This window comes from Protopterus annectens, chromosome 11.part0 (genome assembly GCF_019279795.1).
Source record: "Protopterus annectens isolate FY-2018-M chromosome 11.part0, PAN1.0, whole genome shotgun sequence".
In the NCBI taxonomy this organism is placed as follows: Eukaryota; Metazoa; Chordata; order Ceratodontiformes; family Protopteridae; genus Protopterus; species Protopterus annectens.
Window position 1 is genome coordinate 1,197,502,525 of NC_056745.1, and position 22,579 is coordinate 1,197,525,103.

General features: G+C 45.5%; 1 protein-coding gene across 1 annotated transcript in view; it reads left to right on the forward strand.

The window, feature by feature from the left end:
• Positions 1-22,579, forward strand: part of DLD (dihydrolipoamide dehydrogenase) — a 1,015,110-nt gene that overhangs the window by 225,970 nt on the left and 766,561 nt on the right. The window contains exon 4 of the mRNA XM_044088560.1: positions 17,025-17,093. Coding sequence (XP_043944495.1) covers positions 17,025-17,093 — 69 coding nt within the window. The remainder of the gene's footprint in view (positions 1-17,024; positions 17,094-22,579) is intronic.

The window sequence follows — 22,579 nt, forward strand, 5'->3', positions numbered from 1 at the left end:
AACAGATGTGGTGCAGATGCCCCCCAACCATCCCTACTCATAGATTTCCCCAAATCTGGGATCATGCAAAGAAGTTGAGACAAAGAATTGGATGGCCCATTGACCCAATACATCTGTGCAAAGGATCCTGCAGGAGGTTTTTTTGGTTCCTACAGTCTTTTTGCTGGTTGTTAATGAAATGGGTGCTGTTAAAAGGAAAGAACCTAAAGTTGTGACAGCCATTCCACAGAAAACAGAAGAACCTGTGGCTCCAAGGATGGGAATTTCTGCATGCAGACTCTTGTAATTGATTTTGTAGCCACTGTGACAGCTCTTAAAATGCTTCTATTCCACAGAGCTTTGCTGTCCTTCACCCTGATAACAAGCTTGCTTATTCACAACATTGTGAAGGTTTGTTCTGTTTAGTAGCTGTTACAAAATACACAGGTCATAATCATCTGAAAGATGCTATTTATGACACTATATCTATGATAACATAACTGCTAATAGATAGCAACATATAATGTTCTTCGTGTTTCACTGTTGCAGTCATCACATTTGGGTTATCTGCTTGCAGTAGCCCTCAGTCGGCCTGATTATCAAAGTCTTGGGTCCTGTGTCGGTTGCGGTCTCATCTTCCATGACGTCAGGTAGTCTGGTGTAAAGCATGCAACCGACGCCATTACATCAGTCTTTCTTGCCCTGCGGTGCTCGAAGCAGAAGTGCCGGTCGGCAGACTACTGAAATTTTCTTTTCGAGTTTCAGATCTGAAGTCTTCAGCTAAGCTAAGTACCCCATTGGGGATCCTTTTTCTTGCTCTAAGCCGATGTCAGTAAAAGTTAACAATTGTATTTCTTGTGGAAAGCAAATACCTCATAAAGATTTTCATTCATACTGCATTCCTTGCTTAGGCCCAGACCACGAAGTACCCCGCTGTCGGTTTTGTGCCTTATTCAAACCTCGTACTATTCGTCGTCGGTTCCTTTACGCATCTAAATATTTTGGTACTTGGTTCAGTTATCCAGAAATGGCTTCAGTAAGCCACCTGACTACTGAAATTCTGAAAAAAACGCAAAGATAAAGACAGACTGCATAGGTCCAAAGCTGCCGACGACGCTTCTCCTAAGCTAGGTACTCAGTGAGGCGCTTTCGCAGACCTGATACCTGCTACTTCAGATTCACAGGCCTCTACTGAGACCCATTCGGAGTCCGGTATTCTGCGAGATGCTCCTTCGACTGTAGAACCTGCGGATGTCTCTACCTTGGATGGGTCTGGAGACGCTGTGCAGGTACTGGCTTCTGAGGGTGTATTCAGGCCTACTGACTTGCATATAAAATCAACGCCATCTTCTTTTTCAAGGCCTAAAACTCGATCCATGCCTAGAAAACCGATGCCCAGACTGCATCGTCGGGCCCCTATGTCTAAAAAACAAATAAGAATGGCTGAAGACCTTATTACTCTAATCAGGGGAAGCCACCCTTCCCCCTCTAAGAAACCTAGGACTGATTTTCCTTTTGATTTTTCTGATCAGGATTCTGAAATTTCTGTTTTCTCTGACCAGGATTTACCCTTATTTAGCTATGAGGATTCTGATGCAGAGGACTCCATTCCCTCTGCTTCCCCTCCATAGGATTTCTCTTTTGGTGAAACCGTGCATACTTTTAGGGAGCATTTCCGCTGGGAAAGCCAGGATTACTCTGACTCCAAAAAGAGGCTTAGGAAATGAGGCCCTTAGCAATCCCTGCTGGTACTGGACATTGTAGATGATGCCTTCTCGGAATCTAGACTGGCTCCTGACTCTACCTCCTGCTCCCAGAAAACCTGATGTGTATTACAGGGTACCTGACTCTCACAAGTTCCTCTCTAAAAATCCTACTGCGGATCCTGAGACCATTTCACAGGGACCCAAGGGCTTTAAGGCTACTACTGCCAAAAATCCTACTCCCTCTGATAGAGATTCCAGGGTGCTGGATAGACTGGGTAAGAAGGTATGCACTTCTGCAACCTTGGCCATTAGGGCCTTAAACTGACAGTTTCATATGTTAAAGTATCAGCAGTATATTATTGGATTGCTTAAACAGAAAATGATGATTCCTGACTGTGCTCAAAATAAAGATTTACAGGATTTAATGCATTCTGCTGATCAAGTTGGAAAACATACTTTGCAATGTGGTTTTGATTCATTAGAGGCATCTTGCAGGGCTGCTGTCACTGGGTCTGTACTTAGAAGACATGCTTGGCTTAAGGAGCAATCTTTGCTAGATCATGTTAAAACTAAATTACTGGATGCTCCCTTAAACCAAGACCACCTGTTTGGCAACAAAGCAGAAGTAGTACTTAAAAAGATGGTGGAAAAAGCTAAATCTAAGATTTTCTGCAAGTACAGCCTCCCAGATTTAGTAGGCATTGGCCCTCTAAGAATTGGTCCTTTCCTACCTCTTCCAGGCCTTCTCAGTCCAAACCCAGAACCAGCAGAACACCCAGGCTTCAGTCCCAAGGTACTCACAGACCTAAGCAGTGGGGGGCTCCCACTTCCAAAGCAGGGAGTAGTAAGACTCCCCCTATGGTAAGCTGTCTGAATGGTTTAACTTTAAATCTTCCAAGCCCTGCTTAACTGACTGTTCCTTTAGTGGGAAACATTGCCCTGCATGCAAAATTTGGGAACTCCTTACCCAGGACAAATGGGTTTTAAATATAGTTTCCCAAGGATACAGATTTCACTTCCTCTCCTTACCAACTCCAGTCGGTTAGCCAGACCTACCCCCAAATCAGTGGGCAGAGACTCAAAAGCAAATTCTTTCTCTTTTAAGCATCAGGGCTATTCAACCTGACCCAGAAGAAGGAGGGCAAAGTTTCTACTCAAGACTTTGCCTGGTACCCAGAAAAGACAATTCCTGGCGTCCTATCCTGGACCTGTCTATCCTAAACACATTTTTGGTAATCCCAAAATTCAAGATGCTAACTCTTCATCAGCTGCTTCCCATGCAAGGCAAAGATGCCTGGTTGGCAACACTGGATTTAAAGGAAGCCTACCTGCACATCCCAATAAAGGGAATCTTGCAGAAGATACCTACGCTTCAGAGCAGGCTGCATGCACTATCAGTTCTCTGCACTGCCCTCTGGCTTATCTACTGCGCCCAGGGTATTCACAAAGTGCCTAGCTCCAGTCATTGCATTTTGCAGGCAAAGAAATATTCAAATATACCCAAACCTGGATGGTTGACTAATTAAGGCAGAAAGCAAGGACATACTATTAAATCATCTGGCCTTTGTTCAAAGGGTACTGACTTGTCTGGGGTTCACCGTAAATGAAAAGAAACTCCACCTGGTACCCTGTCAACAAATTATATTCTTGGGAGCAAGCTTGAATACAACTTCCCAGATGGCTTTCCTCACGCCAGAGAAACGGATACATTTGACAACTTACTTCAAACAAGTGGCCACAAAAACCCAGCTATCTGCAAGGCAAATACTGCAAGCCTTGGGGTTCATGGCCTCCTGCATTCTTCTAAATCCATATGCAAGGCTGCATATGAGGAAACTACAATGGTATCTCAAAAGCCTATGGTGTCAACATTCACAGGATCCAGAAGCAAGGATTCTTATCATACCTTGTCTATGCCTAGAGTTCCTTTGGTGGGCAGAGGCCTGCCACCAAAACAGGGGACTACCATTCACATTACCCCGTGCTGCACAAATCTTAACAGACGCATCAGACTATGTATGGGGGGCACACCTGGCAGGGAAGGGCATTCAGTGCAAATGGAACCCAAGTCAGATGCACCTGCACATAAATCAAAAGGAAACGTTAGCTGTACAGAATGCTCTGACAGCCTTCAAGGACCACATTCTTCCAGAACAACTAATGGTAAAGACGGACAACACCACTGCCATGTGGTACACAAAAAAGCAGGGGGGTACACATTCTTGCCTCCTCTGCAGACTAGCCATGGCATTGTGGAACACAGCCTTGAGCTACCAAGTGAATCTACAAGCTCAATTCCTGCCAGGAAAACTAAATACATTGGCAGACGCACCATTCAGAAACCTCATGGACCCACACGAGTGGAAACTGGAACCAAGGATTTTCAACATGTTGACAGGCAAATGGGTGAGCCCAGATATAAACCTGTTTGCCTCCCCCCAGAACCATCAACTGGACAAATTTTGCACGAGGATTCCCCACAAGCTAGATTGGAAAGTGGATGCACTGTCCTTCAGCTGGAAAAAAAACTGTCAGTTTTTGCCTTTCCTCCTCTGCCTCTCCTCACAAAGGTACTACTAAAGATGAAACAGGACAAGCCAAGGACGATTTTAATTGCACCAGACTGGCCTCGCCAATACTGGTACCTACTCTTGTGCAGTGTCACACTTGGCTCCATGGCACCTGCCTCAGACTCCTCTGTTGTTTCAGCAGGAGAACCAGATTCTGCACCCTCAGCTGCAAACCCTGAACCTAGCAGCCTGGCTAATTGCCTAATCTCTCCTTTACCATCCCTCAGTAAGTCAGTGATAGATATCATTTTAGAGGCAAGGAGGCCTAGTAATAGAAAATCTTATTCTGCAAAATGGAATATTTTTTGTGTTTGGAATCAATCTCAAGGAATGAATGCAGTAGTGTCCAATTTACCTCAGATTCTACAATACTTGGCTGAGATGCTTCATAAGGGCTTGTCCTTTGCCTCCATCAAAATTCATGCCTCAGCCATTTCAGCTCATCATAGCACAGAGCCTCCCGTCTTCTCTCACCCACTGCTCAAGCAGTTCCTCAGGGGGCCAAAAATTTAAATCCACCCAGGAGAGCTCCAACTCCAGCCTGGGATCTTAATGTTGTTCTGGAGAAACTCACTCTTCCTCCTTTCGAGACAGCTGCCACTGCACATTTAAAATTTCTTTCCTGGAAAACAGCTTTCCTTTTGGCATTTACTTCTGCAGGAAGGTATCTGAATTACAGGCCCTTATGACAGTGGAACCTTTCATCATCTTTCATACAGACAGGGTGTCTCTCAGAACCAATCCCTCCTTCATGCCCAAGGTGGTATCCAGTGTGGCTCTTAAATCAGTCCATTCATTTGCCTACTTTCTTTCCTAACCCACAGAACAAAGGGGAATGGATACTACACTCTTTAGATGTGCACAGACAGCCTAAATTCTACTTGGACAGGACTAAATCTCAAAGGAAATCTGCTGGTGGCATTTGCTGCAGTGACAGGGGGGAAAGCTATTTCAAAACAAACCATTTCAAAATGGATAGGACACTGCATTCATTTCTGCTATAAAAACTATGGAAAACCTATCCCCCAGGGCATCAGACCCCATTCAACCCAGGACTGCATCTACCTCTACAGCCTTTCTCAGGGGCGTCCTTGCTAGGGACATCCTAGAAGCTGCTACCTTTTCACCAAGCATTATCATTTTCCAATTTTCTCTAAATCCAGGGCTGGTTTTTCCACTGCAGTCTTACAGGGCCTTATAGCTGGTCCTAATTCTATCTCATTACAGCCGAGTGACATTTCCAAGCTTTTCTGCGGTTACCTCCTACTGCTCCTCTAGGTGTCAAATATTGCCTGTTCATATTTGTATTAATAATTCCAAAACCATGTTACACACAAGGTATTGGAAATTTTTTATCTTGAAGCATACATGATGGCAAACACAACTGTATTGATATATGACCTCTGTCAATGGACATTTGTTAAAAATGTAAGGTGATAACTTCAATTTTAAATGCTGAAGCCACGCCCAGTAGGAGTTAAAGGTACTCACTCAAAAGAGCTCTACTGGAGGGAATGAGCTATTTAAATTCCTCCTCCCAACCTTGGCTTTGGGAATCTGCCCAAATGTAATGACTGCAACAGTGAAACACGAAGAACATAATACAGTTGTGTACACTTACCATAAATGTAGATGTTAGTGTATTCACTGTTGCAGTCCTGGTTACCCACTCTCCAGCCTTCTTTTCTTCCTTTGGCTATACCTTTGCTCTCGCTTACTATGCTCTAAAAGCTTTTTGGTGTATTTGCTTTTCTGTTGGAGGTATATCCTGGTATTTATAGATTTAATTGCTTCCCATTAGGGGGGCATCTGACATCTGGGGCAAGAAAAACAGATGTAATGGCTTCGGCTGCATGTTTTATACCCCTGACGACCTGACGTCATGGAAGAAGGGACAGCAACCGATGGAGGACCCAAGACTTTGTTAATCAGGCCGGCTGAGGGTTACTGCAAGCAGATAACCCAAATGTAATGACTGCAACAGTGAATACACTCGAACATCTACATTTATGGTAAGTGTATACAACTGTACTTTCTGCCAAGAATCCTCTTCCTTCTGACAAAGACTCCAGATCTCTGGACAGTTGGGGTAAGAAAGTTTACACCTGTGCAGCCTCGGCTATCAGAGTACTCAATTGTCTGTTCCATATGTTAAAATATCAACAACACACTTTGGAACAATTAAAACAGAAGTTTGCTTCCTCTCCTGACTGCCAACTCAAAGGAGCTGGCAGAATTACTACACTCTGCTTGTTAAGTGGCCAAGCACTCATTACAATGCGGATATGATGCCCTAGAAGCCTCTAGCAGGCCAGCAGTGACAAGATCTGTTATTAGGAGACATGCATGGCTGAAGGAGCAACCTCTTCCCGATGATGTCAAGTCTAAACTTATTGATGCACCCCTAGACAAAAAGCGCTTGTTTGGGGAAAAAGCTGAAGTGCTTAAGAAGATGGAAGGCAAAGCAAAATCTATGTAAACAGGAAAAGATTTCTTTCAAGTTCAACCTCCCAGATTCAGAAGAAACTTTCCCTCTAAGTTCTGGGCCTTCCCTGCACCCAGCAGACAGGGCCAAGGTAAGCCCCGCAGGGACAGGCCAACCAGGCCCCTATCCCAGGGGCAGCAAAGAAGCAAACAATGGACCACTTCCGTCTCTAAGCAGGGAGTTCTAAGCCAAGCTTTTATGACAAGCACTCACAATGACTTTCCCTCCTCCTTCCCTTCACTCATCAAAAATTAGGAGGAAGGCTCACCCTCTTCAAAGACAATTGGGTTTCTATAACCAAGGACCAATGGGTCTTGAACATCATGTCTTAGGAATACAGTTTCTCTTTCAGCGAACTCCCAATTCCAAGAGGGTATCCGGACCTCCACCAAACCAGTGGGCAGAGGCATTGAAACAGGTCCAAACTCTAATATCCCAGGGGGCAGTAGAACTTGTCCCTCCAAATCCAACAGGAAAAGGTTTTTACTGCAGACTGATGTCCTTCAAGGATGCATCTGCAGCATAACATATGGATTGTCCTGCCTCAGGCAGCCCTTCGGTCGGCCGGATTCCAAAGTCTGGGTCTGGCCTCGGCTGATGTCGCACTTCACCCGACGTCATAGCTCCTGGGGTATAAAGGCATCAGCCGACGCCATTTTCCTCCGTCTTTCTTGCCGCGCGGTGCCCGAAGCAGAAGCTGTTCGCAAGTGCCGGTCGGTCAGATCCAGAGATTTCAGCTACCAAAGACTTCTAAAAAAGCTAAGTACCCCGTTGGGGACTCTTTCTTGCGCCTCAGCCGATGTCAGACAAAGTAAATAACTGTTTAACTTGTGGGAAACAAATACCTCATAAGGATTTCCACTCTTACTGCCTTCCTTGCTTAGGCCCAGACCACGACGTATCAGCTTGTTTAGCCTGTGCTTCCTTCAACCGACGGACACTTAGACGTCGGTCGGAGTTTGCTGAAGAGTTTTTTGGCTCCGCTTTTGCATATAAAATGCCGTCGGAGACTCCGACTACTCATTTAGATAAAAAACGCAAGGAAAAGGACCGACACTCACGGCCCGCGGTTTCGACTGAAACCACGGTTAGGCCTACCGCGAATGTCTCGGTTTTGGCTGAAACCGAGACCTTGGTTCTCCCTTCAGCCGAAAGCATGCCTCTGACAACCGAGGCCACACAGGCCCCGGCTGAGTCGGCTACAGAAATTCCTACTGAAGAAGCAGGCACACAAGATTTGTCCGACACCATTCCGTTGGACATCTCTACTCCTGCACGTGGGGCAGCTAGACCCCCTGCTTCTATGTCTATCAAGGCCTTCTCCAGGGCTAAAGCAGCTAAACTTTCCAAGGCCTTACCTACAAAAGCTCCCTCTCACAGACCTACCTCAAGTTCTCAGATTCTCAGCCTTGCTGAGGACCTTATTTCTCTGATCAGGGGATCCCAACCTCACCCAGACAGGGCCTCACAACCCTCCTGAAAAGAGGCCTAGGTCTGAACCCCTGAACCTCTCTCCTCTGACTATTCCTCGGATGGTTCAGATTTATCTGACCATCAGGAAGGACCATACTCACCTTATGAGGATTCTGATGCAGAAGACTCCATTCCTTCTGCCTCCCCTCCAGAAGAATTTTCATTTGGGGAAACTCTACATTCAATGAGGGAACACTTCCAATGGCAGGGTCAGGATTTTTCTGATTCTAGGAAAAGGCTAAGGACTTTTTTACACTTACCACAGCATAGGCCTTTAGCCATACCACCTGTACTATCAGTTGTTGATGATGCATATAATGATGCCAGTACTGTCCCTGATTCTCTTCCCCCGGCCCCTGCCAAACCTGACAGATACTACAGGGTCCCGGATTCTCACTTCCACTTGTATAAGGCCCATGCTGCAGACCCAGAAACCATTTCTCAGGACCCTAAAGGTGTTGCAGCTGCCTCTGCCAAAAACCCCCTACCCTCTGAAAGAGAATCAAGAGCATTAGAGAGATGGGGTAAAAAGGTTTATACATCTGCTACTCTTTCTGCCAGGGCTTTAAACTGTCAATTTCACATGATACCGTACCAGGAATTTTTGTTAGGTCAGCTGAATAAAAAGCTGTCCTCTCCTGAACCTTTAGACCGTAAGTCCCCTCAGGATTTGGTACACAACTCTCAGCAGGTCAGTAATCATTTCTTAAAATGTGGCTATGATGCACTGGAGGCTTCATTTAGATCGGCTATGACTGGAGCAGTGATTCGAAGGCATGCCTGGCTAAAAGAACAATCCTTGCCAGACCATGTTAAGTCTAAACTCCTAGATGCCCCTATGGAGAAACAAAGTTTATTTGGCTCCCCTGCACAGGAGGTTCTAAAGAAAGTGGAAGAAAAAGCAAAATCTGTCAAAACAGTCAAGGATGTTTTGCAGGTCCAACGTCCGAGGTTCAGCAGAAATTGGCCTTCAAAGAATTGGTCCTTTCCAGACACCTCCAGAGCACAGAGAGGCAGAAATAGACGCCCAAGAGGCAGAGGTCAATCAAGGGGTGCCTACAGGGGTCGTCAGTGGCAACCTGCTAACCAGAGAAGTGCCCCCACAGCTGCGACTGCAGCCACTTCCACAGGACAGACACAATGACTTGGCTCTGATTCCGCCTACCAGGGAACAACTGGAAGCACCCTTGGGCAGAAAGCTAGCTTTATTTTCAAAAAACTGGCATTGCATTACAGGAGACAAATGGACTTTGCAAACAATAGACAAAGGCTACAGGTTTCACTTCCACACTCTACCAAAAAAGAGAGGAATGCCGAACCTTCCACCAAGCCAGAAATCAGAGGCTCTAAAACAAATCATCAGCTTACTAAGGATGAGAGCAATAGAAAAGGTACCATCTGTGGAACAAGGCCAAGGATTTTACTCCAGACTATTCCTTGTACCAAGAAAAGAAAATCAGTGGAGGCCTATTCTCGACTTGTCCGCACTGAACACATATCTCATTGTTCCAAAATTCAAGATGCTGACCCTACAGCAACTTCTTCCCATGTTGGGCAAGGAGTCTTGGCTGGTGACTCTAGATCTCAAGGAGGCATACCTGCACGCCCCTATACGACCAGATTGCAGAAGACACCTCAGATTTCTTGCAGGATCAGAGCATTATCAATTCTCAGCATTGCCCTTTGGCTTATCTACTGCGCCCAGAGTATTCACGAAATGCCTGGCATCAGTAATTGCACATTGCAGGCTTCAGGGATTTCAAATATACCCATACCTGGACGACTGCCTAATACAAGCGGACAACAAGACAAAAATAATAAAGGATTTGGCCTATGTCATACAACTGCTGCAAGCCTTGGGATACACAGTCAACATACAAAAGTCAAGACTAGTGCCATCCCAAAGGATAACCTTTTTGGGTGCAGAACTGGACACAATATCTCAGATGGCTTTTCTCACAGAAGAAAAACAAAAGCAACTACCAGTCTACTTCATGGCATTAACAAGACAAACTCAGTTTACTGCAAGGAAAGTCCTGCAGGCCCTGGGTTACATGGCATCCTGCATAATCTTGATCCCACATGCCAGGCTGCATATGAGAAAATTACAATGGTACCTAAGGAATGTATGGTCTCAACACAGACAGTCTAGAAGCCCTGATACCAATCATTCCATGCCTGAAAAAAGAATTCCTGTGGTGGGCTCAGGCCTGCCAGATCAACAGAGGATTGCCTTTCCACAAACCACATTCAAGGCAGACCATCACCACGGACGCCTCAGATCTAGGCTGGGGGGCACACATGGAAGACAAGTGTATCCAAGGCCTATGGTCCCAAGACCAGCTGAATCTACACATAAATCTAAAGGAGATGCTGGCAGTGAAGCATGCAATCGAGGCATTCAAATCATTCCTCCAGCAAGGACACCTGCTGATAAGGATGGACAATACCACAGTCATGTGGTACATCAACAAACAGGGAGGCACACACTCATACCCTCTATGCCGGATGGCAATGGACCTGTGGAACTTAGGCCTGAATCTCAACATCCAACTGCAGGCCAGATTCGTACCAGGAAAAGAGAATTCACTAGCAGACGGCTTAAGCAGAACTACCACGGATGCTCACGAATGGATGCTGCATCCAGACATCTTCAAAACCATAACAAAGAAATGGGGAATGCCAGAGATAGACCTGTTCGCCTCCCCACTCAACCACCAACTGAAGAAATTCTGCTCAAGAGTATACCACCCACAAGCCTGGAGGGTGGACTCCCTTTCTTTCAGCTGGAATGCCCTGACAGTATATGCCTTTCCACCTCTCCCATTGATGTACAAAGTTCTACTGAAGATCAGAGAGGAACAGCCAAAGGTAATTCTGATATCTCCAGACTGGCCAAGGCAGCATTGGTACCCGCTACTGAGAAGCATGTCTCGGACGAACTCATGGCCTCTACCTCTATGTCCTTTACTTCTAACGCAGAACAACTACAAGACCCTGCATCCAAACTTAAAAACCCTGCAGCTAACTGCTTGGAAAATTGCATAAAACAAAACCAACCTGTTTTATCTCAGAGGGTTAAGGACATTATCCTGGAGGCTCGCAGACCCTCCACAAGGAAAACATATTCCGCCAAATGGAAGAGATTCCTCATTTGGAGTGCAGTAAAGGGAACAAATGTCACACTGGCAAACCTAGCACACATCCTAGAATACTTAGCAGAACTGTTCCACAATGGCCTGTCCTATTCTTCCATTAAGATTCATGCATCAGCAATTTCAGCAGAGTACAACATGGATCCTCCTGTCTTCTCTCATCCTCTCCTCAGACAATTTTTGAGAGGGATCAAAAATGTAAAACCTCCAAGGAAACCACCTCTGCCTGCATGGGATCACAATTTTGTGCTAGAAAAATTAACACTTCCCCCTTTTGAACCAGCAGCAACAGCAGACTTACAGTTCTTATCTTGGAAAACTGCCTTCCTGCTAGCAATCACTTCAGCAAGAAGGGTATCCGAGTTACAAGCATTAATGGCAGTGCAGCCTTTCCTTATCTTTCATCAGGATAGAGTGTCTCTGAGAACCAATCCAACTTTTATGCCAAAGGTGGTATCCAGGGTATCCTTGAACCAAGCTATTCATTTACCTACATTCTTCCCTAACCCACAGAACAGGGGGGAAAAACTACTACACACCTTGGATGTACACAGACAACGGTGCTACTATCTGGACAGAACTAAGGCCAGCAGAAAAACTGACCAGCTTCTGGTAGCATATGCAACAGGAGTGCAAGGAAAAGCAATTTCAAAACGGACAATCTCAAAATGGATAGGAAATTGCATTCGATTCTGCTACTCATTTCATGGAAAGACAACTCCTGAAAATATCAGGCCTCACTCCACAAGAGCTACAGCCACCACTACAGCTTTCCTACGAGGAGTGGCTACCAAAGACATTTTAGAAGCTGCTACTTGGAGCACCGTGCATACATTTGCCAAGCATTACAATCTTCCTTTATACTCCAGATCCCAAGCAGGTTTTGCAACTGCAGTTTTACAAGGGATCTTAACTACACCATCATTATCTTAGTGCCTCCTCCCCCAGTTTGGCTATGGTATTCTACCCATATGTTATGACTGCAGATGCATCCTTGAAGGACATAGTACAGTTTTGTACCTACCATAAATGTAGATGTCCGATAGGTATGCATCTGCAGTCAGGATTACCCACCCTCCTTCCCTCTGTGGTATTCCTAGGGTACTTACCCTCTTAGCTAGCTGGGGAATCTATTATGGTGTATTTGTTTGTATGTATATATGTATATATACTTTTTGATTTCTACTGTTTGGAATTTTCTACTTTTATACAAATTTAGCCTTCCTAGAGGGCACCTGGCATCTGGGGCAAGAAACACCGAGGAAAATGGCATCGGCTGATGCCTTTATACCCCAGGAGCTATGACGTCGGGTGAAGTGCGACATCAGCCGAGGCCAGACCCAGACTTTGGAATCCGGCCGACCGAAGGGCTGCCTGAGGCAGGACAACCCATATGTTATGACTGCAGATGCATACCTGTCGGACATCTACATTTATGGTAGGTACAAAACTGTACTTTCCTTGTTCCCAGAAAAGAGGGCACTTGGCACCCCATCCTGGATCTATCCAAACTGGACGCCTCTTTTGTTGTCCCCAAATTCAAAATGCTTACTTTGCAGCAGCTCCTGCCTATGCTAACAAAAAATGCCTGGCTTGTGACACTAGACCTAAAAGATGCCTACCTCCACATCCCCATTAGGGAATCGTGCAGAAAATTCCTGCACTTTAGAGCAGGCTCGTAAACACTTTCAGTTCTCTGCAGTGCCCTTTGACTTCTCTACTGCTCCCAGACTATTCACCAAATGCTTGTCCCCGGCTATAGCTTTCTGCAAATAGAGAAATATACAGATTTACCCTTAGCTGAACGATTGCCTCATTCAGGCAGAGGGCAAAGAAAAGTTGCTTCTGGACCTTCTCTTTGTCAAATCTCTCTTTACTTCCGTAGGGTTCACCATAAAAGAGAAAAAATCGAAACAAAACCCAACCAGGAAAATTATTTTCCTGGGAGCTGTGCTAGACACAGCATCCCAAATGGCCTTTCTTTCCCCAGAAAAGCAGAGCTTCCTGCCTCTCTACTTCACCCAGTTGGCTTCCAGAAGCCACTTCACTGCAAGGAAGTTCCTGCAAGCCCAGGGATACATGGTATCTTGCATCCTTCCTATCCCCCTTGCCAGGCTTCACATGAGAAAACTTCAGTGGTACTTAAAGAACCTTGGGTGTCAGCATTCTGTCCCTAGAGACCACACTCCCTCTGATCCCATGTAGAAGGGCCACATTTCTCTGGTAGGCAGAGTCCTGTGCCATGAACAAGGGTCTTCCCTTCATCCTCTGCCCTTCTGGCCAGACAGTTACCACCGACGCCTCATACATTGCTTGGGGTGCTCACTTAGCAGGCAGGTGTACCCAAGGCCTTTGGAATGCCCATCAACTTCACTTGCACATCAATCAGAAAGAAGTGATGGCAGTACAAAAGGCTCTGACTTCCTTCCAACCTAATCTCAGGCCAGGGGTCCTCCTTATAAAAACAGGCAACAGCACAGTGATGTGGTACATCAGCAAGCAGGGGGGCACCCAATCTTACCCCCTGTGCATGTTAGCCATGAGTCTCTGGCTTACAGCCACCTCCATGGGGCTACTCTTAATTGCCTAATACCTACCAGGGGTCAACAACACCCTGACAGACCACCTAAGCAGAAACTTACTGGAACCCCATGAATGGCAGCACCACAGAGAAATCTAAATCACTCAGAAGTGTATCTCTTTGCCTCGTATGTCAACCATCAGCTGCAGAAGTTTTGCACCAGGAAGTTCCACCTCCTAGCGTGGAAGGTGGATGCCTTAACCTTCTCCTGAAACTCCCTCTTTGTGTATTCGTTCCCTCCTCTGCCCCTTATTCCCAAGGTTCTAATCAAAATAAGAGAGGAGAGACCAAGGGCCATCCTCATTGCTCCAGACTGGCCCAGACAGCATTGGTGCCCCCTGTTACGCAGCCTGACCTTACAGCCCCCAAAGCTACTTCCCCTGATGTCATACCTCTTGACCCAGGAAAGGGGGAAATTACTGCACCCAGACCTGCAGACTCTCAATCTTTCAGCATGGCTTGTACACTAAAGACTAGCAAATAGTCCCTGTTAAGCAAACAGCTCATGGACATAATCACAGAGGCCAGAAGGTCCAGCACAAGGAATTCATATGCAGGAAAATGGAAAAGATTCTGCTCCTGGAAACAATCAAAGGGGGAGGCAGTACCTCCCAACCCTCTCATCCTGGATTACCTTGCAGAGTTGCTCAATAGTGGCCTCTTTTTCTCCTCTATTAAAATTCATGCCTCGGCCATTTCAGCCCATTATGATACAAGCCCACCCCTCTTCTCTCATCCTTTGATTAAGCAATCCCTCAAAGGGGCTTCTAATGTCAGGCCTCCCACGCCACCCTGAGACCTGAATTGTGTTAGAAAAACTAACCTTACCTCCTTTCAAACTTGCCGCTTCTACAGAATTGAAATACCTGTCATGGAAGACTGCCTTCCTACTAGCTATCACATGAGCCAGAAGGGTCTCGGAACTTGTTCTCATGGCTTTTGAGCTCTTCATCATTTTCCATGCTGACAGTCTCTCCCTGAGGACTAACCCCTCCTTTATGCCTAAGGTGGTATCTGATGTGACCCTTAACCAGGCCATACACCTTCACACCTTCTTTCACAACCCTCAAAGCATGGGGGAAAGAATCCTACACTTGCTAGACGTACACAGGCAACTCCGATACTGTCTGGACCGTACTAAGCCATTCAGAAAAACAGACCAACTACTTGTAAGGTTTGCCTCAGAGGCAGAGGGGAAACCCATCCCCAAACAAACCATTTCCAAATGGATTTCACACTGTATCTAGTTTTGCTACAGACTACATGGGAAAACCATCTCTAAGTCTATCTGTACCCACTCCACTAGGGCAACCTCCACTTCCACTGCCTTTCTCAGAGGAGTACCCACCAGGGACATCTTGGAAGTGGCCACCTGGACCTCTGTCCATACCTTTACAAAACATTATCACCTACCCCTCTTTTCTAAGTCTAGGGCAGGGTTTACCTCTGCAGTTCTGCACGGCCTACTAACCCATAACTAGGACTCAATATATCCTTCCACGCCTTTCCGCGGCTTTGGGAATCCCCTCACAGGTGATGACGGCAGCATGAAACATGAACATAGTACAGTTGTGTACACTTAACAGAAATGTAGATGTTAGACTGTATTCACTGTTGCAGTCTTGGTTTCCCTCCCTCCATCCCCCATTTAACATCTTCCCCTGGGGGGACATAAGCTTCCCTAGGTGGCTTTTAGCCACCAGGACCACTTTTGTGTTTCTGACTGGTTAGGGCAAGAAAAACTGATGTAATGATGTCGACTCTCTTGCTTTATAGCACTCATGTCCGACTACAGGAGACTGCAGCCGGCACACAAAAACATTGACTCTGGTATTCAGGCTGACTGAGGGCTACCACAGCAGGGATAACCTACAGGTGATAACTGCAACAGTGAATACACTCGAACATCAACTTTTATGGTAAGTGTACACATCTGTACTTTCTTTAGACTGAGTCAGCTGAAGAAAATGAAACCATGTTTAGTAATATGCATCAAAAACACACACACACACACATGCATATGATGACAGAGCATGACTTATAAACGTGGGTTTGCGATTAAACAAGGTAGTTTATTTAGTCCAGACAGAAGAATTCTGCTTCACTTCAGTGTTGGCTTTTTTCCTTCAGCTAAGTGGTGAAAACAGAAGACTGCTTCCCCTTAGCTATTTAACCAGCAATTCACCAAGAAGGCAACAACTTCAGAGTGGATGGTACAGGTTAGCAACAGCCAGAAGTCAATTTATTGTATAGCTCCCATCTTTGTTTTACCTTAGACAGGTGTTTCCCTCCCTCCTTTTTCAGTTAACAAAAAAAAAGGGGGGGGGGGCAGACATGGACAGGCAAAGCAAAGATTGGAAGGAGTTCACAGAATATGGGGTAAAGCAAATATGCTGAAAGATCATTTGTACGTTATGTAAAGCTATACCTTTCTTGTCCACCTTCGCCTTATATTTGTGTCCGCCCACTGCTGTCTACACCTCCATTGTCCTGCATCCCTCCCAGCCCTAAAGCCTCCACTTGCTTTCGTTTTTGAACTGATGCAGTGTTTTACTGTCACTGCTGGGGCCCTTCTCCATTTAGGTAATGTTGGCAACTGCAGTCCTTAGAAGGTACAAAGACTTAAAATAGTTCGCTGAAAACACTCACTACATATCAGGTCTCATCCCTTTCAGCCACCCAGTCTAGTTATTTAATGAGTTCATTCAGTTTCTTGTAGCCTGGTGTATTTGTCTGCACATTTTCCTTACCATTAACAAGAGGGAACATTGTTTCAGCCCCCTTAGATAGGTTAGCTATATTTTTAAATTGGAGAAATCTGAGCATGGTTGCCAACATTTGACGACAGCAAAAAAGATACTTTCACAAACATTGGCAGAGGCTGGTGTTGACAGGTATGGTTAAATTATTGTGGGATTATAGTGACACTGGATTACTGGTATCATCCTTTGCTAAAAGCTCTTGCACTAATCATCCTTTTCTTGTGCAAATTAATTTAGACAGTGAATGAAAGTGCTATGCATTAATTTGTCTCTTGTAAGATGGTTTCATGATTAAACTTGTTTGTTTTCCTAGACTGTCTGTGTGGAAAAGAATGATACTTTAGGTGGAACATGCTTGAATGTTGGCTGCATTCCTTCCAAGGTAAGTTTGAAACTGCATAAAAGTGTTAGTTGGCTTCAGAAAGCAGTGATGAAATGAATTAATTTAGATATTGGTCAGATAAGGATATCATAATGCAATAAAACACATTTTGTATGTAAAGCACTGTTTACCCAGTGTTGCCCCCCCCCCCCCAAACTACCTGCCGAAGATCATGTCATACCTTGATCTTTAGGGGTTTGAAAGTTTTTTGTTTTTTTTTTTCTTTTCTACCAGTCCCCAAGCGTGTGCGTACTCAAGTAAGGCACCAGGGAGGGGATATACAGTGAGCTGACAGCGGAGGACGTCTCCTTGATTCTTAAGAGGGGTTCCCTACAAACAGCTGTGCTCCTTCCTCTGAAGTTGAAGCAGTGGTCTTTCTTGTCTCAGTCTCCTGGACCAGGGAGGTCACACTGCTTTGTGCTTCTGAGTGAATGGAAACCCTTCCCATCTCCCAGACGAGGTGTGGGCCACATCCCCTTACTTCCTCCTTCCTGTCTGGCTGATCCAGTGTTGGGACCACCACTCAAACCCCATTCTCCATAGTTGGTCAGTGCTCCATCCGTCTGCACCATGGCGACAGGTAAAGCACATACTGATCACAAAAAAAGTGTGTACGTATATATAATACATGTGTTTGTGTGTGTAGTTACAGTTTTGTAGTAGCACAGCTATATTAGGATTAAATGTTTGTAAGTGGTATTAACTTTTTTGCCTATTAACTAATTTTGCTGTCCTGTATGACAGTCCTTAGGTTGCTGACCATATTACAGCACTCAGCTCAACACTTTGTCACAAAACAAAAGTGGTGCAAACAATAGAAGCTGACATCTGTGTTAGCACTAATTTTGGGATACATTGTGTTTTCGGTAGCATCCACTATTTCTGTACTCAGCACTCCTGAGCTGATTGCGGATTTATTTCAGAGTCATGCTATGTAATATACAGTGCTTGCTGTCATGTCCCAGTATGAAGCACTGCTGCAGCTGGTTCAGACTATCCTGTCATTATAGGGCAACATTTTGAAGTAATGTGTCCTTGCATTGTGATATTTTCCTTTGCAATTTTCAGAGAGATTGTTGGTTAGTGTTTGTTAATGTTCGATTTAGACGTGTGTCTCACCTCCTCAGGTGGTGGTGCAGTATCAGTTTTAGACTGCTCTTTTGACCTCTCCTTGTAGGGAGAGAGAATTTTCAGTCTTATTCAAGAAATGCCTTAGCTGCTTTAGTTATAGTAAGCATGACTGCTTTTGTAGCCAGAACATTGCCTGTGTTAGCTGGATTTTCCCAAGTCATTAGATGTCCTTTTGTGGAGATAGTATCATCTGTACTCCTGTGTAGCTACTGGGGGTATCTGTAGGTATAGCAGGTTTTATCCCCTTGCCTTTCTCTTTCATTCCTGCTACATAATACAGATCAGGTACTGTTGTTTAGTCTTTATGACATTAGATGATCAGGAGTTCTTGCTGTAGAAACGTCATCTTGTGTTGTGGAAAGTAAAACTATTTTATTATTTTTTTTTAAATATTGGGATATGTCAAATGGACGAACTGTTATCACCTGATTCATTTGTAATAAATGTGCATGTAGCAAGGAAGTCTCCCACTAAGATATTTTTGTTTTAAAGTGCTTTTTCTACCTGAGGGTTAACCACAAAGTGGAACAGTCTGGTAGTGCTCCATGCTTTCATGGATCACCAGCATTTTACTACTGCCAGTCCCATAGGCTGTACTTAGAAGGGTACACTTTAAGGAGAATGTAGAAAAAGATTGTGCTAGAGAGAGAGAGAGTGTTTAGTCTTAAACATGAAGGCAGAAAGTAGTAGTAGACTGATGACAGCAGCCACAGCTTGAATGGTGACGCTCATTGCTGATAACCCTGCACCTGCTAGTCTGCAGCCAGGTAGGAGCTGTCCTTCCTTTGGTACAGGCAAGATGTCCTTCAAGGATGTATCTGCAGTCATAACATATGGGTTGTCCTGCCTCAGGCAGCCCTTCGGTCGGCCGGATTCCAAAGTCTGGGTCTGGCCTCGGCTGATGTCGCACTTTCCCCTACGTCATAGCTACTGGGGTATAAAGGCATCAGCCGACGCCATTTTCCTCAGTCTTTCTTGCCGCGCGGTGCCCGAAGCAGAAGCTGTTCGCAAGTGCCGGTCGGTCAGATCCAGAGATTTCAGCTACCGAATACTTAGAAAAAAGCCAAGTACCCCGTTGGGGACTCTTTCTTGCCTCAGCCGATGTCAGACAAAGTAAATAATTGTTTAACTTGTGGGAAACAAATACCTCATAAGGATTTCCATTCTTACTGCCTTCCCTGCTTAGGCCCAGACCACGACGTGTCAGCTTGTTTAGCCTGTGCCTCCTTCAACCGACGGACTCTTAGACGTCGGTCGGAGTTTGCAGAAGAATTTTACGGTTCCGCTTTTGCATATAAAATGCCGTCGGAGACTCCGACTTCGCATTTGGCCAAAAAACGCATGGAAAAGGACCGACACTCGCGTCCGCAGTTTCGCTGAAACCACGGCTAGGCCTGCATGAGTGTCTCGGTTTCGGCTGAAACCGAGCCCTCGGTTCTTCCTACGACAGAAACCTTACCTCCGACAACCGAGGCCACTGAGGCCCCTGCCGAGTCGGCTTCAGAAATCCCTACCGAAGCTAGCGCTCAAGATTTGTCCGACACCATTCCATTGGACATATTACACCTGCACGTGGGGCAGCTAGGCCCCCAGCTTCTATGTCTATTAAGACCTTCTCCAGGGCTAAAGTTGCCAAACTTTCAAAAGCTTTACCTGCCAAATCTACTTCTCAGAGGCCTTCCTCAAGTTCTCAGATTCTCAGTCTTGCTGAGGACCTGATATCCTTGATTAGGGGCTCCCAACCTCACCCAGACAGGGCCTCCCAACCACCAGACTAAAGGCCTAGGACTGAACCCTCTGAACCTGTCTCCTCTGATTACTCCACGGATGGATCTGATTTGTCAGACCATCAAGAAGGGGCCTATTCTCCTTTCGAGGATTCAGATGCTGAAGATTCTATCCTTTCTGCCTCCCCTCCTGAAGAATTTTCCTTTGGGGAGACCTTGCACTCTGAGAGAACACTTTCAATGGCAGGGTCAGGATTTCTCTGATTCGAGAAAAAGGCTAAGGACTTTTTTACATTTGCCCCAGCATAGGCCCTTAGCCATACCACCAGTGCTAACTGTAATTGATGATGTGAATAATGATGTCAGTTCTGCACCTGATTCTCTTCCCCCGGCCCCTGCCAAACCTGACAGATATTACAGGGTCCCGGATTCTCACTTCCACCTGTATAAAGCCCATGCTGCAGATCCAGAAACTATTTCACAGGGCCCAAAAGGTGTTGCAGCTGCCACTGCCAAAAATCCCCTACCCTCTGACAGAGAGTCTAGAGCATTAGAGAGATGGGGTAAAAAGGTTTATACATCTGCTACTCTTTCTACCAGGGCTTTTAACTGTCAATTCCATATGATACAGTACCAAGAATATTTGTTAGATCAGCTGAATAAGAAGCTTTCTTCTACTGAACCTTTAGACCGTAAATCCCTTCAGGATTTGGTACACAACTCTCAGCAGGTCAGTAATCATTTCTTAAAATGTGGCTATGATGCACTGGAGGCTTCATTTAGATCAGCTATGACTGGGGTAGTAATTCGTAGGCATGCCTGGCTAAAAGAGCAATCCCTGCCAGACCATGTCAAGGCTAAGCTCCTAGGTGCTCCAATGGAGAAACAAAGTTTATTTGGCTCCCCTGCACAGCAGATTCTAAAGAAGGTGGAAGGAAAAGCTAAATCTGTACAAACAGTAAAGGAATTTCTACAGGTCCAACCTCCGAGGTTCAGCAGAAACTGGCCTTCCAAGAATTGGTCCTTTCCAGACACCTCCAGAGCACAGAGATGCAGAAATAGACGCCCTCGAGGCAGAGGTCAATCCAAAGGTGCCTATAGGGGCCGTCAGTGGCAGCCTGCCAACCAGAGGAGTACTGCCACAGCTGCAACTACAACCACTAGCACAGGACAGACACAATGACTTGACTCTGATTCCGCCTACCAGGGAACAACTGGAAGCTCCCTTGGGCGAAAGCTGGCTTTATTCTCAAAAAACTGGCATTGCATTACAAAGGACACATGGACATTGCAAACAATAGACAAAGGATACAGGTTTCACTTCCGCACTTTACCAAAAAAGAGCGGAATGCCAAACCTACCACCAAATCAGAAGCCAGAGGCTTTAAGACAAATCAAAAATTTACTTCAGATGAAAGCGATAGAAAGAGTACCATCTATGGAACAAGGCCAAGGATTTTACTCCAGACTATTCCTTGTACCAAGAAAAGAAAACTAATGGAGGCCTATTCTCGACTTGTCCGCACTGAACACATTTCTCATTGTACCAAAATTCAAAATGCTGACCCTGCAGCAACTTCTTCCCATGTTGGGCAAGGAGTCTTGGCTGGTGACTCTAGATCTCAAGGAGGCATACCTGCACGTCCCTATCCGACCAGATTGCAGAAGACACCTCAGATTTCTTGCAGGATCAGAGCATTATCAATTCTCAGCATTGCCCTTTGGCTTATCTACTGCGCCCAGAGTATTCACGAAATGCCTGGCATCAGTAATTGCACATTGCAGACTTCAGGGAATTCAAATCTACCCATACCTGGACGACTGCCTAATACAAGCGGACAACAAGACAAAATTGATAAAGGATTTGGCCTATGTCATACACCTGCTACAGGCCTTGGGATACACAGTCAACATCCAAAAGTCAAGACTAGTGCCATTCCAAAGGATAACCTTTTTGGGTGCAGATCTGGACACAATAACTCAGATGGCTTTTCTCACAGAAGAAAAACAAAACAACTTCCAGATTATTTCATGACTTTGACAAGACAAACTCAGCTTACTGCAAGGAAAGTCCTGCAGGCCCTGGGTTTCATGGCATCCTGCATAATCTTGATCCCACATGCCAGGCTGCATATGAGAAAATGACAATGGTACCTAAGGAATGTATGGTCTCAACACAGACACAGTCTAGAAACCATGATACCAATCATTCCATGCCTTCAAAAGGAATTCCTGTGGTGGGCTCAGGCCTGCCAGTCCAACAGAGGGTTGCCTTTCACGAAACCAAAACCAAGGCAGACCATCACCACGGACGCCTCAGACCTAGGATGGGGAGCACACATGGAGGACAAATGTATCCAAGGCCTATGGTCTCAAGGACAGCTAAACTTGCACATAAACCAAAAGGAGATGCTGGCAGTGAAGCATGCAATCGAGGCATTCAAACCATTCCTCCATCAAGGACATCTGCTGATAAGGACGGACAACACCACGGTCATGTGGTACATAAACAAACAGGGAGGCACGCATTCCTACCCTCTATGCCGGATGGCAATGGATCTGTGGAACATAGGCCTGAATCTCAATATCCAGCTGCAGGCCATATTTGTACCAGGAAAAGAGAATTCA